The sequence below is a fragment of the Anas acuta genome, chromosome 3 (assembly GCF_963932015.1).
Source record: "Anas acuta chromosome 3, bAnaAcu1.1, whole genome shotgun sequence".
Lineage (NCBI taxonomy): Eukaryota > Metazoa > Chordata > Aves > Anseriformes > Anatidae > Anas > Anas acuta.
Window position 1 is genome coordinate 108,247,143 of NC_088981.1, and position 18,156 is coordinate 108,265,298.

An 18,156-nucleotide genomic window follows, 5' to 3' on the forward strand; every position below is an offset into this window, starting at 1 on the left:
GCGAACATGCCCACAGTCGTGTGCCCAGGTCTGAACCTCCACTCCAGCCCCATTTTGTTGACCGGGATGGGGGTCCTCAGTGAGAATGGCTTTCTGTCCAGTTCCAGTTCTCTAAATCTTGCCAGTGTTTAGATATTTGTAATGTATGTTCCTAAGTAGCACAGATGGAAAAACTTCATATTTTTCATTAATTTATGTCAAGACTTATCTGGTTCATTTTCCACTGGTGCACTTGAGGGTTGCAGTCAAGGGGTGGTGGTGCACAGCACAGAGTACGACATCTAGGAAAACCCAGCCAAATACAAATAATCCTGAAAATTAACATCTGCACAGCCACTTATGCTTTCAGTCTGCAGAATAAATAAATAAATAAATAAATAAATAAATAAATAAATAAATAAATAAATTTTGTTTTGTTTTGTTTTATTCGTTTTGTTTTGTTTTGTTTTTCATCAGTGATCTTGTCAGCACCTTCTAGAAGAAAGCTGGTCAGCATCCTCCAATGGTCAAGGACCAGGAAGGTTTCCAACAGGACAAGGTAAGTCTGATAAACCATCAGGAAGAAATTAAACCTGGAGAGACCATTATTTTGCTATTTCTTCTTCACTAAATACCATCCAGACTCGGACAGCTTGAGCCCCAGTGTAAACGGGGTTGCAGGCAGGTGACATTTGCCAAGTTTTGCCAGGCAACCCCGCATAGCCAAAGCTCATGGGCAGGTTCCTTGGGCGCCTGAGTGCTGTAGTACTTTTCATCTGGCTCTCAAGAAGCACTTAGAAAAGCAGGAACGATGCTCTGCTCTGCTCAGAATCTCTTCCACAGGATTTATTTGCCTATAGCCTGGAAAGCAATTAACAAGTTGCATTACTCCTGAAGCTGGTAATAGACACTTCAAGTGTTGAGTGTATCTCTATTAGCTCTCTGCTGTAACCATTCTTAGGACTTGACAAGGGCTGACAGCTTGGAGATGTATTATCTGCCATTACTTTGCATAATTACTATTCACCCAAAAAGTCCTTATTGAATTTACATAGTTATAATATAGTTGGCAACCCACACAGCTAATGGATTACACACTGGTGGCAGAAGCAGGTTTTAGAGCAGTTTATTTATTTAATAGGCAAAAAAGTATGAAGAGCCAGGTTATGATTCATGTAATTCATTGCCATTGACTTATAAGTGTTTAATACAAGGCCTTCAGCACACCAGTGAAAAATGAGAGCACCTCTAGTCTAGTGATGATAGCTTGAATGTCAGGAATTCAGGATTTTAGCCCCAGAATTCATCTTTTTAACTTCTTCCATATTAGCTAAAATGGAAGCTATCACACCTGCCAGAGGAGCTGAAAGAGAATCTGCCCCTCACTTCCCCATGTGGGTTCCCCAGGAGTCCCAGCATGAGCATCCCCTTTTAAGCTCTTGCTTTCCCTACCATGCAGATGGTCAGAAAACAGCTGTAGGCTTTGGGCTGAGCTCTGTGTGCTGCCACAATCTGCCACAAACACCTGCGTACCCTGCTCAGTGGTATCAGAGACCTTGTCTCCTTGGGGCTGCCTCTGCAAGCACAGCTCATCGGCACGGTCTCTCACTGTGTCTGTGGCAGAGCTGGAAGACAGAGCAGTGCTGGGGTTGCTGGAGTCTAATCTCTGCTGTTTTTATCTGATCTTTACAGATCATCCTTGCCTGTGTGTGTTAGAAGTCCTCTGAGCATTGACAGTGGGATTAATTGGTCTTCCCCCATGTTTGAGGTATTTGTTATGATGCTTCATCTCTATTCAGTCATCCAACACAGGCTGAACTCAGTCTGCAGCCTTCCCTCAGTACAGGCACTAATGGGATCTGCTTTCTTTTCCTATTGTGATGAAACCTATGGGAAATAAATATCTTTGCTACTTACTGATGTCTCCTGACTATCCATATGAATGCACAGTTTTGTGTGGGTATTGCACTTGACTCAGCTTATCTCAAGGCTATCACATCAGTCAGGGGATATTCCCTAGGAAGGGAGTATTTCTTAATCATGTTCATTTAATCCATTTCACCATACTGCTAATCTTAGCGTAGGAGGACCTCCCAAAGTGCTCTTGTACATAACAAATATGAGCAGCCTTCATCTGACTTCAGCAATGCTTCCTCCCATGGAGGAGCATTGAAACCATGCTGGAATCCTTAAAATGGTTACAGCTGTCCAGCAAACCAATGCAGGTGAAAGTTGGTTTTGTCAAAAGAAACAAACAAACAAAAAAAGTCCTATTTTTCAAGTGCTCAGAGCCCAGCTGGTTCTTCCCTCTGGACCGGCTTTCCAGAGTAAGTAAGGAAGAAAGACACACACGTGGCTCCATCAGCCAAGTGTTGCCCCCAGAAGTCTGTTCCCAATGCAGGGGCCAGCACAAAGGCACAGGTTTTAGTGATTAAGACATTCGGCACTGGTATTATATTTCCCTATGAGTCTTGCTCATGAAGGACTTTGGACAACCTTTTGGCCTTCCCCCCTTGGATAAGCAGAACCATGCAAGAATAATAGGAACATGAGAACCTTCAATAGCACAGACTCCCTCGGACTGAGCTCTCTGGACTTCAAAAGTCTCGCACTACACAACAACCGCAGGACAGACAGACGGGAAATGCTACCAGCCACAGCGGCTGCTGGCATGAGGTTGCTCTCCTGCTCCCTCAGCAGTTTTTTTCCAGCCTTCTTCTGATTCATCAGCACCAGCCACTCACATCTTCATGTGCACTGTGGCCCCACTTAGCTTATTCCAGAGGAGACGGAATTCCTGACCATCATTCTTTTTCTTTTCTCTTTCTTCCTAATCAGATACACTTTGCTTTGCAAAGGCTGTTGGAAAAACATTTCATTTCTCAGCACCAAAGCCAGCAAGTGTTGGCAGATTTGTAGCACATCATGATGGTGTGTGGTGGTTCCAAAGGACAATGAGTACCTACAACATCTGAACGGGGTCAAGACTTACACCATAGATGATGCACAACGGCTGCATGAAAGAGCAGAGTGCTTCAACTAAACAAGATAAAGACACTGCGAGCACTGCATCACTGCTTTGAGTTTTCTCATTCCTTCCTCTTGATTGTGGTCCATCTCAATCATTGCTCATTTCTCATGAAAAGAGAATGTAATTTGGTTCAGTTTCAGTAAGTTTCATGAAAATTTTGTCCCCGTGTAGATACCTCCATCCATCTATTTTTAATAGCATGTTGATTTTCTATGTGCTGTGCCGCAGCAGGCAGGGTACAGCTGGAACTCCTTTTCAGTAGAAATCTATGCTCAAGGCCTTTAGAAACTGTCATGCTTTGAGGACACACAGAGATGACATCTCTGAGAGATGTCCTGTTCTGGTCAAAGCCAGCTGCCTCCAGGGAGGCCAAGAGCCCCAGCTCTGTGGTGGACAACAGGCCGGGCAGGAAGACAACTCCACCAACACCCAGCTTTTGGTTTCACAGTGACCAGTGATGTGGGACTGGTGGCTACAAAATAATCTTTATAGGAACAGGAATTCAGCTCCTGCTTTGATCTAGCAGTTATGCTAAGACTATACTAAGATGGAGCGCAGATTACTCCAGACAGATGTCCTCTTTCTGTCAATTACTTGCAAATATGCAGACTTTCATGGTGTGCTGGTAAAAACTTTTTAGCCCTATCTGTACTAACTCTTAAATCATTACTGCAGAGCACAGTTGTGGCTTTTTGTTGTTGTTGATGTTGTTTGTTTTGTTTTTCTTCTGAATAGAAAAAGATCTCGGATAGCCAGGTGATAACCTTGATGGAGAAAGACACTATGGCATAAAAGATCTAAAATGGATTAGTGACATGCACTGCCCAACAGAGATATCAGCCTGAGCCATGTTAATGAACACCTTTACAAATCTCTTTTAAAATTGTTTAATGCCATAAAGATTACTGGTTAGATGAGCCCTAGAGCTCTTTCAAGATGCCCATTATTGTACTATTGGATTGCATGCATATTTAAATTAAATTGCATTTTAAGTTCTGGCACATTTGCCTGTTAAACATTTACACATTTGAAATTTTAACAGCCCTGTTTTTTTGCTGTATGGAGTAAAAAGGGTAGCTGGGGGGCTTTGGACAACTACACTGAACTTTAAACATATGGATGTGGGCAGGGAGGGTCTGCTGTCATTATTCTCTGCTTTCTCTGGTTAACAAATATGGTTTTGGATTCAGCAGTAGCCACCAGTTTCTTGAGAGGTCAGGGGCTTAAAGCTTGTCTCGGTAAAAGACGCTCTGTTAAGTTACTGCATATTGTCCATTTGTTAGTTTTGTTTATGCACATCTCTAGACCTTAAGATGTCAGACATGACTAGTTTCATAAATAAACTACCTGTTCTATTCAAACCTTTTCAGATCAGATTTGTTGTATTGCATATTTCCAGACCAGTCAGGGAAGAGCATTTTCCAGTGTAAGCATTTAAACTTTTTACAAGGGAAGACACATGACTGTAACAATCTCTGTTTTGTGAATTCCTCTTCCTAAACCTGAAAGACAATTTATAATGTGCTTAAAGTTCCTCCAAGAGAGAATTGGGCCATGTGCTTTTAGCCATTTAAAGCACCAGTAAAATGCAGTATCCAGCATACAAAGGGTAATCTCACTACTTCATAAACCTCTCAGAATCCTACAGCTCTTCCATTTACTTTTTTTTTAATTTTTGTGTTTGGGAGCTTGTCACTGGCAGATGCTGAGACAGCGCTGCGGTGATTGAACATCAAGAATCAAGTCTCACAGCCCTCACCAGAACATGGCCAGGCACCACCCTGAGGCTTCAAATATCAGGTTAAGGTTTAATCACTGATCCAATTATCCTTTGTGAATAAAGAGGTATACCAGCTGGTTAATATTTCACCATCTTTTGGACTTACTGTTCAAAACGGCTGCTAAGTAGAAAATGTGACAGCAGCCTTGTATTTGGGGATGAGATGGCCCAAGACAAAAAGACAAGGAGGACATTTTCCTGCAGACTCAATTAATTTGTACAGTAAGTTAAGATGAGGATGTTATGTGTAGAGGATGTCTCCAAGGTGTTAATGTCATTTAGGCAAGTTGTGGGGGTTTGTGTGTGGGCACAGTGCAAGCTCCCCAGGTGACAGAGAGAGGTTGTTTACTCAGTTATTCAAACAGGAGAGCTCTTGAGTGACAGCTGTCATTATGGCAGGCTGAGTTTGCAGATCTTCTCTTGTTTACAATGAAGTAGGAGCTAGGAGTGCCTCCTACACCATCTGATATACCTTCTGGATAATGGAGAGCTGTTAAATATCTCTGGTTACATTGCTTTGCCTAATTGAAGTCACTCTGGTGACATGATGTCTAATTATTTCTTGTAAGAACCTGGTCACACATTACCTATCTCTTGCTAAGCATTTCTAATGAACACTACATGGTTATTTTGCTTAGCTGAATTCTATGTATTGAATTAAACCCTTTCAACCAGTGAAGTCAGCACAACTCATTTGGTTCTTTTAATCTGGTCTATTCAAAAGTTATTGTTACAGTTATAAAGTTAGATTCGTCATGTGAATGAAGAATGCATTTAGATACCTCTTAAACTCAAGGCACTTCATAGCCACATTGTATTTACTATTGGAGTACAACTCTGGTGTCACTGAACCTAGAAAGGAGCTAAATCAGTAGTTTAACTTGCCACGTTTCAAAGAAAAGTCATTGAAAATTCAGTGAACAAATACCACTCAAATAATTTTCTGAAATAACCCTTGCATGCTCAGTGGTGTAGTTCAGCTTTGCCATCAGTTACATGGAGCAGGACCGTCTCCTCGACGAGACTCTAACCACACAGGGTCCAGCCTCTTACTATTCAGTGCAGGAAAAAAAAAAGTGACAAAGTCTTATCCAGGTGTGTCACACCACTGTGGTGTGGGAAGTATGAGGACCTACAGCACAACGCATGGACTCAGGAGGGTGTCTCAGCACAACCCTCTGGTGTATCTGCCCCTCCCCCCGGTCTTGTGCCATCTGCAGACTTCTGCCCCATCATGCAGGTCACTAATGAAGATCCTAAACAGGACTGGATCCAGTATTGACCCCTGGCGTATGCTGCTAGTTACTGGCCTCCACCTAGACTTTGTGCCACTGATCACCAGCCACCCTTGTGGGCTCGACCATTCTGTCAGTTTTCAGTGCACCCCACTGACTGCCCATCCAGCCCATACATATACAGCTTGTCTACAAGAAACTTACAGAAGATGGTGTGAAAGGCCGTACTGAAGTGCAGGCAGACAGTATCCACGCTCCCCCTTCATCTACCAGGCCAGTCCTTTCATTGCAGAAGCTTATCGAGTTGGTCAAGCAGGACTTCCCTGTGGTGAATCCCCGCCATCTTCTTTGCCTACAAGGGTAGCCAGGAAGCGATTACCCTCCCTGTATTTCTGCCACGTTTTCTCACCCTTTTTCTTCCTATTCTCTTCCTTATGCCCCTCAGGGTGAGGGAAAGGAAGGTGACTGAGCGGCTGGTCAGGTGCCTTGTTACCCATCCAGGGCCAACCCACCCCACTGTAATCCCCCGTTTGGCAAAGGACCCTTGAGCAGGCTCCTCACCCTCGCCCTTGCTCTCCCACTTGGGCATTCCCCATTGCCTCCAGCCCACCCCTGGCACGAGGGCTGCTTGCACACACATGACAATGACAGAATCCACCACCACAGCCAAAGCTCTTTCTGGACTGTCACTGGCATCACAACCACGGCAGTACTGGGCAAGTGTGCTGGTTTTACTCGTGGGTGGCTGAGCTCCACCACAACCGCTCTCTCACTCCCCCTCCTCAAAGAGGAATGGGGAGAAAATATGATGAAAAGGGCTCAAGGGTTGAGATAAGGACGGGGAGATCGCTCAACAGTTATCATGACAGGCAAAACACACTCAGCATAGGGAGATAGTTTTATTGCCTATTACTAACAAGTTAGAGAAGTGAGAAACAAAGGAAAAAAACAAAAATGCCTTCCCCCCATCCGCCCTCTTCCACCTTCTCCCCCCAAGAGGTGAAAGGGAATGGGGGAATGGGGCTGTGGTCAGTCTATAGCACTTTGTCTCCGCTGTTCCTTCTCAGTCACTCTTGTCCCCTGTGCTGTGGGGTCCCACCAACGGGATGAAGTCCTTGCTGAACTGATCTGGCTTGGACTTTCCACAGGCAGCAGCCCCTAAAGAACTGCTCCAGATATGGGTCCGTACCATGGGGGTCCATCCCACAGGAGCAAACTGCTCCAGCACGGGTCCTCCACAGGCAGCAGCTCCCCCCAGACCTGGCCATGGCCCTGCTGAGCTGATCTGTCCTGGCCCTGCTTGCTGCTGCCAGCTGGTTTAGCTCAGCTCAGGGAGGGCCACCTCATCCCCACTGTGCCTGCATCACAAACATTGCCATGGCTGCACGCTGCTGTCATCACAGCTGGTGAGGGATGACAGCCCCGAGTCCATGCGCATCACAATCGGGGGCGGTTTATGTAAGCGGGGCTGAGCGAGGATGGCTGCCATTTTGCCGCAAGCTGACGAGTGAAGAGGGACAAGCTTGAGCAGGGCAGGTGGAGCAAGGGGACCGTGAGTGCGGTCCACCTGATCCTCCTCAAGCCAGCCGAGTTTGGCTCTCAGCGGAACGTCACAGGCATGGCTGATATGTGGGGAATGAGCTTCTTCCCCAGCCCAGAAGCCTTCTGGGCCTTCTACTCCTTCCTGTGGCTGCTGCTGATGGCAGTTGCCTGCTACTTCCTGATGCCCCGGGCGAAGCCGCAGGTAGGAGTCATGGCTGGTGCTGAGGCAGGCCCCGCCTGGGAGGGGAGGCCGTGTCTCAGCCGGGCCTGGCCAGCCTGGGCCAGGAGGCTTGGGGCAGGCACGGGCCTGGCCCTGGCCATGCCTTGGGTTTGTGGGTGCTGCTGCGGCTACTGGGGACTCCCTCTCACCCGCTGCTTTCTGTGCCCATGTAGGAAGGGAGGAAGACAAGGCACCACTACAGAAGACACCAGGAGAATCGCAGAGGTGAGCAGCGCTGGGCAAGGGCAGGTGCCCTGCAAAGACACCGCCTGGCCCCATGTGCCCGCCGCCCCCCCACAGCCTCCCCATCCACTGACTCTCTGTCTTCTCTGCCAGCAGTTTGGACCCTCCACAACTCTTCATGGCACAAGAGGAACCAGTAAGTGGAATCGTCACCTCTGGGATGTGACAGCCCCCTCTAGTCACTCCCCACCAAAGGAGGTCCTGCTAATGCTTCCCTTTGCCCCTTTGCAGATGTCCCGAGCACGCAAAGGTGGATGGAGTCCAGGAACTAGCCAAACTGTTCAGCAGGAACCTTGAGGACTTCAACAAATTCATGGAAATGTGAGACAACGGAGGAGGGGAAGGGGAAGGGGATGGGGATGGGAACAGTTTGGGGGCATGGATGAGTGCAACAGATTGTGGGGGCACAGGGACACTTGCAGACTAAAATCCAAGGAGCAATGCCCTTGCAGAAGGATTTAGCGCTGAGGCACAGAGATAGCAGTGTCCCCTCTCTTTCTGGGCCAGATGGAGTTTCTGTGCCCAGCCGGCAGAGAGGGAGCCTTGGGCAAGGGACCACAGGGTCTCTTGGGGGACCCCAGAGAAATGACACAGCCTGCCAGCTCCTTTGGGATAGAGGGAGAGTCTCAGGGTGCTCAGGAGTGCTTGACTCAGCATTCCCATCATCTTCCTTCTCCTTCTCCTCCTCCACACAGGCTTGACTTGGAGTTGCCAGAGGACAGCCGTGAGTCTACCACTTCTGACATAGAGAGTGATACCAGCTGCTCTTCAGTGATGTCTCTGGACTCTTGGTACACCATCTCCTGCACTAGTATCATGGAGAACAAAAGCACACAGATTTCACGGGCACCTACCCCCACTCCTGTGCAGAAAGCAGACTCACGTCATGGTTCTGCAGTCCAACCTGGCCTCATGCATCCCAAGGCTGGCCCTGGGAAGCAGCGTGACCATGACACTCGCCCACCCTGCATAGAAGAGGTGGTCAGATGCCACAGTGCCAGCAGTGTGCAGCAAAACCAGCAACATGTCCAGGTCCAGCAGGCTGCTCCCACCCATCCTCCAGCGGTGCCCAAATTCCAGTCCACAAAACTGGAGGCACAAAAGGAGACCCAGGAGACCCAGGAGACCCTGGACTGCTTCCCCCCAAAAAAGAAAGAGGAGCAGAAACTGGGCCTGCCAGCTGATGCGGACAAGCCTTCAAAAGACCCTGCCTCTGCTTCAAAAATATCTAAGCGAGCAGAAAAGCCTACTTTGAAGGTGATTCCCATGGTGCAGGAAATGCCCTGTGTGGACAAGACCGTGGAAAGACATCTGGAGGGGCCTGATATACAAAAGAAGATAAAAAGATTCTTCAGGATGACAAGAAAGTTCCTGGCTTCCATGAAGAGATTTTTCAGCTACATCCGGGAGCAAAAAGACTCTCAGACTGAGGCTCCACAGAGGAACACCAGGCAGCGCCACTGCTCACCCTTCCAGCACTTTCAGCAGCACGCTCACACCACAAAGTCGGCAGTGCAGCTGTCAGAGCAGACCCCTGGCCCTCAGCAAGAGGCAGCAGCCCCCAAGGACAAATTCACCCAGGGGATGAAGGAGCCTGTCCACTCTGTGCCAGCTGCTATTCCGAAAGTGGCACAAGGGATGAAGCCTCAGGACGGTGGGGACAAACCCCGACAGAAGACGGGGTGTGGAGGAAGAGCCAACGGCAGCAGCACGACCAGCAAGATGACCCGGCCTGGCACCAGCAAGAAGAACCGGGGCCCTGGGGCAGCAGGGCTTGTTTGCAGTCCTTCCCCTTCCACCCAGGCAGAGCAGGCATCGCCACAGAGCAAGGGAGCTCCACGGGGTCAATCAGATAAGAAGGGTGATGGCCCCAGCATCTCCGCTACGGGGGACATGGGGACACCAGCACCTCCAAAAAGAAGGCCCCCACGGAGAAAACACAGCTTCAGTGGGGACAGACCCTCAGCTCTGCCACGGCCTCCACACCACGTTTGGATTGCTCTTGATATACCCCACATGACAAAGGTCCCTGCAGCACGAAAAGAATGCCGCAAAGCCAAACAAAATGATAAAGATCTGGAGAAGCAGGTGCAGGCTTCACAGTCGAAGCAACTCCCAGACAATGCGGGGCAACCAAGGGTGGACACAGCAGCAGGGGGCACTGGGGCTGTGCCACGCAGAAGACACAGAAGGGCACGGAAGGACAAGGGATGCTCCCAGGACAGACCTGTCTTTGCAAGACTCCGCCCTAAGTGCATCAAAGCCACCTTGGTCCCAAAGGAGAGAATCTGGAGGTGCCGTTCCCCTGAGGCTTTCAGAGGCAGCATGGGCTGCCAAGCTCCCTGGAGGTCAGTGTGACAGAATCATAACCTCATAGAATAAGAGAATAGCTTGGTTTGGAAGGGGCCTTAAAGATCATCCTATTGCAGTCCCCCTGCCATGGGCAGGGTTGCCACCCACTAGATCCAGTTGCCCAGGGCCTCATCCAGTCTGCCCTTGAACATCTGTAATTTTGGGGTATCTACAACTTCTCTGGGCAACCTGTGCCAGTGCCTCACCACCCTCTGAGAGAAAAATTTCCTCCTAATGTCTAGTCTAAATCTTTTAATTTAAGACCATTCTCCCTTGCTCTATCGCTATCCACACAAGTAAAGAGCCTTTCCCCATCTGTTTTATACCACCCCTTTAAGTATGAAATTGTCATAATGAGGTCTCCCTTGAGCCTTCTCTTCTTCAGGCTGAACATCCCCAGCTCTGAGCCTTTCTTCATAGGAGAAGTGCTCCAGCCCTCTGATCATCTTTGTAGCCCTCCCCTGGACCTGCTCGACCAGCCCCACATCCTTCTTGTGCTGGGGGCCCCAGACCTAGGCACAGTGCTCCAAATGGGGCCTCACAAGGGCAGAGCAGAGGGGGACAGTCACCTCCCTGCACCTGCTGGCCACTGCTCTGCTGACGGAACCACAGGACACAGTTGGCCTTCTGGGCTGCAAGCACACACTGCTGGTGCATGTTGAGCTTCTCACCCACCAGAACCCCCAAGTCCTTCTCTGCAGGGCCGTTTTCAATGAGTTCTCTCAGTCCATCCTCAAGTCTGGGATTGCCCTGACCCAGGTGCAGCACCATGCGTTGAATCTCTTGTTGAACCTCATTAGGCTTCTGTGGGCCCACTTCTTTAGGCTGTCTAGGTCCCTTTGGATGGCATCCCTTTCTTCTGTGGTATCAACTGCACCACTCAGCTTGGTGTCATCTGCAAACTTGCTGAGGGTGGACTCGATCCCACTGTCTATGTCACTGATAAACATATAAAACAGTGCTGGTCCCAGGACAGACTCCTGAGGAACACTGCTCGTCACCAGTCTCCACCTGGACATTGACCACCATTCTGGGTGCAACTTTCAAGCCAACTCCTTGTTCTCTAAATGGTCTACCCATCAAATCCATGCCTCTCCAATTTGGAGACCAGGATGTCATGCTGGACCGTGGCAAAAGCTTTACAGAAGTCCAAGTAGATGACGTCAGTCAGTCCTCCCTTGTCAGCTGATGCAGACACTCCATCACAGAAGGCCAGCAGATTCGTAAGGCATGGTTTGCCCTTGGTGAAGCTCTGCTGGCTGTTACAGATCACCTTCTTGTCGTGCATGAGCCTTCACATTGCCTCCAGGAAGATTCATTCCATGATCTTCCCAGGCACATACATGAGGCTCACAAGTGTGTAGCTCCCCAGGTCTTCTTTTCACAGAATCACAGAATCACAGAATCTCTAGGTTGGAAGAGACCTCAAGATCATCGTGTCCAACCTCTAACCTAACACTAACAGTCCCCACTAAACCATATCCCTAAGCTCTACATCTAAACGTCTTTTGAAGACTTCCAGGGATGGTGACTCCACCACCTCCCTGGGCAGCCCGTTCCAGTGCCTAACAACCCTTTCAGTAAAGAAATTCTTCCTAACATCTAACCTAAAACTCCCCTGGCGCAACTTTAGCCCATTCCCCCTCGTCCTGTCACCAGGCACATGGGAGAACAGGCTAACCCCCACCTCGCTACAGCCTCCTTTAAGGTATCTGTAGAGTGCAATAAGGTCGCCCCTGAGCCTCCTCTTCTCCAGGCTGAACAAGCCCAGCTCCCTCAGCCGCTCCTCGTAGGACTTGTTCTCCAGGCCCCTCACCAGCTTCGTCGCCCTTCTTTGGACCCGTTCAAGCACCTCGATGTCCTTCTTGTAGCGAGGGGCCCAAAACTGAACACAGTACTCGAGGTGCGGCCTCACCAGAGCCGAGTACAGGGGGACAATCACCTCCCTAGCCCTGCTGGCCACACTGTTTTTGATACAAGCCAGGATGCCGTTGGCCTTCTTGGCCACCTGAGCACACTGCTGGCTCATATTCAGCCGACTGTCCACCATCACTCCCAGGTCCTTCTCTGCCTGGCAGCTCTCCAACCACTCGTCTCCCAGCCTGTAGCTCTGCTTGGGGTTATTGCGCCCCAGGTGCAGGACCCGGCACTTGGCCTTGTTAAACTTCATGAAGTTGACCTCAGCCCATCGGTGCAGCCTATCCAGATCCTCCTGCAGAGCCTTCCTACCCTCGAGCAGATCGACACACGCACCTAACTTGGTGTCATCTGCGAACTTACTGAGGGTGCACTCAATGCCCTCGTCCAGATCATTGATGAAGATGTTAAAGAGGACCGGCCCCAGCACCGAGCCCTGGGGGACGCCACTAGTGACTGGCCTCCAACTGGACTTCTACCCCTTTTTCTACCCCTTTTAAAATTTTAAAAACTTTCCCTTTTTCCATTCACTGTGGACTTCACCTCACTGTCATGATTTTTCACATATGATGGAGCCAATTCCTTCGGGACCCTAGGATGCGTGTCATCAGGCCCCATAGACTTGTCGTAGTTAAGTTGCATCAGGAGGTCCCAAACCTGCTCTTCCTTACAGCTGGAAGGACTCTGCTTCCCCAGCCCCTGCCTAAAGATCTGGGGACACAAGGGATGTGGGAAGCATGACCACTAGTGTAGATTGAGGCAAAGAAGTTGCTAAGTACCTCTGCCTTCTCCACATCTGTTGTTAGCAGTTCTCCATCTTCATCAGCCAGAGGCGCTACACTCTCCCTAGTCCTTCTTCTGTGGCCAAAGTACCTGTAGAATCCCTTTATGTTATTCTTTGCATCTCTTGCCAAGTTCAGTTCTGTCAGTGCCTTGGCTTTCCTGATCCCATCCTTGCACATCCAGAGAGAATTACTGTACTCTTTCCAGGGCACACGGCCCTCTTTCCATCGTCTACGTGTTTCCTTCTTTTGCCTAAGCTTTACCAGCAGATTCTTATTCAACCATGGTGGTTTCCTGCCTTCCTGGTTTGATGTGTTACAAATGGGAATACAGAGCTCTTGTACTCCAGGGAAGATATCCTTAAAGAGTTGCCAGCTCTGATCAGATCCTCTGACCAGCTGGGGTATGGTCACTGCAACCTAGGCTTCCTCCAATCTTAACTTCTTTAATGAGCTCCTTCTGCACTGGTGAGCACCAGGTCCAGTAACACTTCTCCTCTGGTTGGTTTGTCTAATATGTGGAATAGAAACTAGTCCTCAATGGACTCCAGAAGTCTCCTGGATTGCTTACTGCCTGCCATGCGGCTTTCCCAGCAAACATAGGTGTGATTGAGATCCCCCAGGAGGATGAGAGACTGTGAGCATGATGCTTCCTGATCATCTAGCTCCACTCCCCTGCCATGGGTCTCTAAGGTCTCAAAACCGCTCTTCACTTATAGTGGGTGGGACTTTGATCCCCCCCCAACCTCCATCTGCGGGTTCAGGGAAACAAAAGACTTGGGAAGCCTGTCTTTCAGTGAAGATGGAGGCAAAGAAGTTGTTGAATACCTCTGCTTTCTCCATGTCTATTGTCACTAGAAGTTGAGATGACAGAGGTCCCAGTGCCCGTTCTTCCATCTGCACTAGGACAGGCAGTGTGAGCCTGGGAATAGCAGACAGATGCCTTCTTGCTGTGGAAGGGGGTGGGCTCATCTCCAAAGTCCCTGCCTCTCTGTTTCAAGGAGGATCACGGTTGTGCCTAGGAGATAACCCCAAACCCCTTGGAAGGTGCTGGGATCAGAGTCCTGAGCTCTGGGGCTCACTAGGAGCTCTACATGCCCAAGCACTTACTGAGGCAAGAAAACAGACAAGAAGGTGGACATGAGCAGGAACCCTAAGTGGGAGGAAGAGGGCAGTGACAGCTGGCAGAGAAGAGTGATAAAGAAGAGATCTTGCAGATCTCACTCCATTTCACTAGGTGTTTAAATGTTTATCACCTTTACTTCCCAATACGCAAACCAATAGTTGGATGTCTAAGATTCAGTGAATTTCCCCAAGCTGAGTCACAGAATCACAGACTAGTTTGAGGTTGGCAGGGACCTCTGGAGCTCATCTGGTTCAGTGTCCCTGCTCCAGCAGACACCCGGAGCAGGGTGCCCAGCACCACATCCAGGCGGCTTTTGAAGGTCTGCAAGGAGGAGACCCCACAGCCCCTGGGCAACCAGTGCCAGTGCTCGGTCACCCTCGTATCCAGTACTGACCCCTGGAGTACGCCGCTAGTTAATGGCCTCCACCTAGACTTTGTACCACCGATCACCAGCCACCCTTGTGGGCTCGACCATTCTACCGTTTTTCAGTGCACCCCACTGACTGACCATCCAGCCCATACATCTACAGCTTGTCTGCAAGCTTATTGAGTTGCTCAAGCAGGACTTCCCTTTGGTGAATCCCTGTCATCTTCTTCGCCCATGAATGGTAGCCAGAGAGCGATCGCCTTGCCTGCATTTTAGCCACATGTTTTATTGCTCTTTATCTTCCTAGTTGGCCCTACCTAGTGAGAAGCCAGAGGTCTTGTAGGGCCCTGCGCAGGGCCAGCTCTCGGCACTGGGGTGGGTTGGCCATGGCCCCGCTGTGTTGAGCTGGCCCAGCTGGGCTGGCTGCTGCCTGGTGCTCGGGTGAAGGTCACCTCCTGGGGTTTAGCTCAGCTTGGGGAGGGCCACCTCATCCCTGCTGTCCCTGCAGCACAAACATTGCCATGGCTGCACGCTGCTGTCACCACAGCTGGTGAGGGATGACGACCCCAAGCCAACGCACATCCCAGAGGGCGGTGGTTATGGTCATATAAGTGGGGCTGAGCGAGGCTGGCTGCCATTTTGTCCATGAGCTGACAAGCAAAGAGGGACAAGCTTGAGCTGGGAAGGTGGATCAGGGAGAGGGGTCAGCAGGGCAGCAGCTGCCCTCTGCCCCTTTGCAGATGTCCCCCCCCGAGCATGCAAATGAGGATGAATTGTCTGAACTAGCCAAACTGTTCAACAAGAACTTTGAGGACCTCAGCAGATACACGGAAATGTAAGGCCACTGAGGAGGGGATGGGGATGAGAACAGGGACAGGGTTTGGGGGCATGGGTGAGTGCAATGGCTTGTGGGGGCACAGGTAAATTTGCGAACTAAAATCCAAGGAGCAATGCCCTTGCAGAAGGATTTAGCGCTGAGGCACAGAGATAGCAGTGTCCCCTCTCTTTCTGGGCCAGATGGAGTTTCTGTGCCCAGCCAGCAGAGAGGGAGCCTTGGGCAAGGGACCACAGGGTCTCTTGGGGGACCCCAGAGAAATGACACAGCCTGCCAGCTCCTTCGGGATAGAGGGAGAGTCCCAGGGTGCTCAGGAGTGCTTGGCTTAGCATTCCCATCATCTTCCTTCTCCTTCTCCTCCTCACACAGGCTTGACTTGAAGTTGCCAGAGGACAGCGGTGAGTTTCTCACTTCTGACACAGCGAGTGATACCAGCTGCTCTTCAAGAACATCTCTGGACTCTTGGCGCACCATCTCCTGCACTACCGTCACGGAGGATGAAACCAGACAGATTTCACGGGCATCTATCCCCGCTCCTATTCAGAAAGCAGTCTCACTTCATGCTCGCCCACCCTGCACTAAAGAAGTGGTGGTCAGAAGCCACAGGGCTAGCAGTGAGAAACAAAAGCAGACTCAGGAGACCCAGGAGACCCTGGACTGCTTCCCCCCAAAAAAGAAAGAGGAGCAGAAACTGGGCCTGCCAGCTGATGCGGACAAGCCTTCAAAAGACCCTGCCTCTGCTTCAAAAATATCTAAGCGAGCAGAAAAGCCTACTTTGAAGGTGATTCCCATGGTGCGGGAAATGCCCTGTGTGGACAAGACCGTGGATGGACATCTGGAGGGGCCTGAAATACAAAAGGAGATAAAAAGATTCTTCAGGGTACCAAGAAAGTTCCTGGATTCCATGAAGAGATTTTTCAGCTACATCCAGGGGCAAAAAGACTCTCAGACTGAGGCTCCACAGAGGAACACCAGGCAGCACCACCGCTCACCCTTTCGGCGCTTTCAGCAGCACGCTCGCACCACAAAGTCGGCAGTAGAGCTGTCAAAGAAGACCTCTGGCCCTCAGCAAGAGGCAGCAGCCCCCAAGGACGCATTGACCCACGGGTCATTACCATAACAAGAACCAAAAGAACCACAAAAAACGTTTAACTCTGGGAGTCCCCATCCCCTTCCCTGTCTGGCCACGCGCTTCCCCTTACTGGTACAAGGTTCAGCAGGACCCAGCAGGGCATGGATCCAGCAAGCAGCAGATTTCTGCCAGCCCCACGAGGAAGCGGGGGCTTTCTCAATAAACATGTCAGTGGAAGCAAGCTCACGCGCGAGTGCCTCTAATTTCCTGGGGAAGCGCTGTGGCTCCCCTGCTCACTGCTAGGCCCTCCTTGCATGGGCAAGGCTGGCAGCTCTGTTGGATGCTTCTGTGGGGACGAGTGGGATGGGGGTGTCCTTCCCCTGAGGCTTTCAGAGGCACCATGGGCTGCCAAGCTCCCTGGAGGTCAGTGTGACAGAATCATAACCTCATAGAATAAGAGAATAGCTTGGTTTGGAAAGGGCATTAAAGATCATCCTATTCCAAGCCCCCTGCCATGGGCAGGGATGCCACCCACTAGATCCGGTTGCCCAGGGCCTCATCCAGTCTGCCCTTGAACATCTGTAGGGTTGGGGTATCTACAACTTCTCTGGGCAACCTGTGCCAGTGCCTCACCACCCTCTGAGAGAAAAATTTCCTCCTAATGTCTAGTCTAAATCTTTTAATTTAAGACCATTCTCCCTTGCTCTATCATTATCCACACAAGTAAAGAGCCTTTCCCCATCTGTTTTATACCACCCCTTTAAGTATGAAATGGTCATAATGAGGTCTCCCTTGAGCCTTCTCTTCTTCAGGCTGAACATCCCCAGCTCTCAGCCTTTCTTCATAGGAGAAATGCTCCAGCCCTCTGATCATCTTTGTAGCCCTCCTCTGGACTCACTCTAACAGGTTCACATTTGTTGTGCTGGGTCCCCAGAGCTGGGTGCATTGCTCCAAGTGGGGCCTCACAAGGGCAGAGCAGAGGGGGACAGTCACCTCCCTGCACCTGCTGGCCACTGCTCTGCTGACGGAACCACAGGACATAGTTGGCCTTCTGGGCTGCAAGCACGCACTGCTGGCTCATGTTGAGCTTCTCACCCACCAGAACCCCCAAGTCCTTCTCCCCGGGGCTGCTCTCAATGTGTTCTTCTCTCAGTCCGTCCTGAAGTCTGGGATTGTCCTGACCCAGGTGCAGCACCATGCGTTTGGACTTGTTGAACCTCATAAGGCTTCTGTGGGCCCACTTCTTTAGGCTGTCTAGGTCCCTTTGGATGGCATCCCTTCCTCTGGGCACTCTTGAGCACCCTGGGACTCTCCCTCTATCCCGAAGGAGCTGGCAGGCTGTGTCATTTCTCTGGGGTCCCCCAAGAGACCCTGTGGTCCCTTGCCCAAGGCTCCCTCTCTGCTGGCTGGGCACAGAAGCTCCATCTGGCCCAGAAAGAGAGGGGACACTGCTATCTCTGTGCCTTAGCACTAAATCCTTCTGCAAGGGCATTGCTCCTTGGATTTTAGTCTGCAAGTGTCCCTGTGCCCCCACAAGCCATTGCACTCACCCATGCCCCCAAACCCTGTCCCTGTTCCCATCCCCTCCTCAGTGGCCTCACATTTCCATGTATCTGCTGAGGTCCTCAAAGTTCTTGTTGAACAGTTTGGCTTGTTCAGACAATTCATCCTCATT

At 50.2% G+C, this 18,156-nt stretch overlaps 1 protein-coding gene across 1 annotated transcript; it reads left to right on the plus strand.

Annotated features, from left to right (window-relative positions):
* The first annotated feature begins 8,476 nt into the window (after nucleotides 1-8,476).
* LOC137853100 (uncharacterized) lies at nucleotides 8,477-16,674 on the plus strand. The gene is made up of 2 exons (XM_068675124.1): nucleotides 8,477-10,378; nucleotides 15,779-16,674. The coding sequence occupies exons 1-2, from the start codon at nucleotides 8,538-8,540 to the stop codon at nucleotides 16,527-16,529; spliced, it is 2,592 nt and encodes an 863-aa protein (XP_068531225.1). The 5' UTR covers nucleotides 8,477-8,537; the 3' UTR covers nucleotides 16,530-16,674.
* The last annotated feature ends 1,482 nt before the right edge of the window (nucleotides 16,675-18,156 follow it).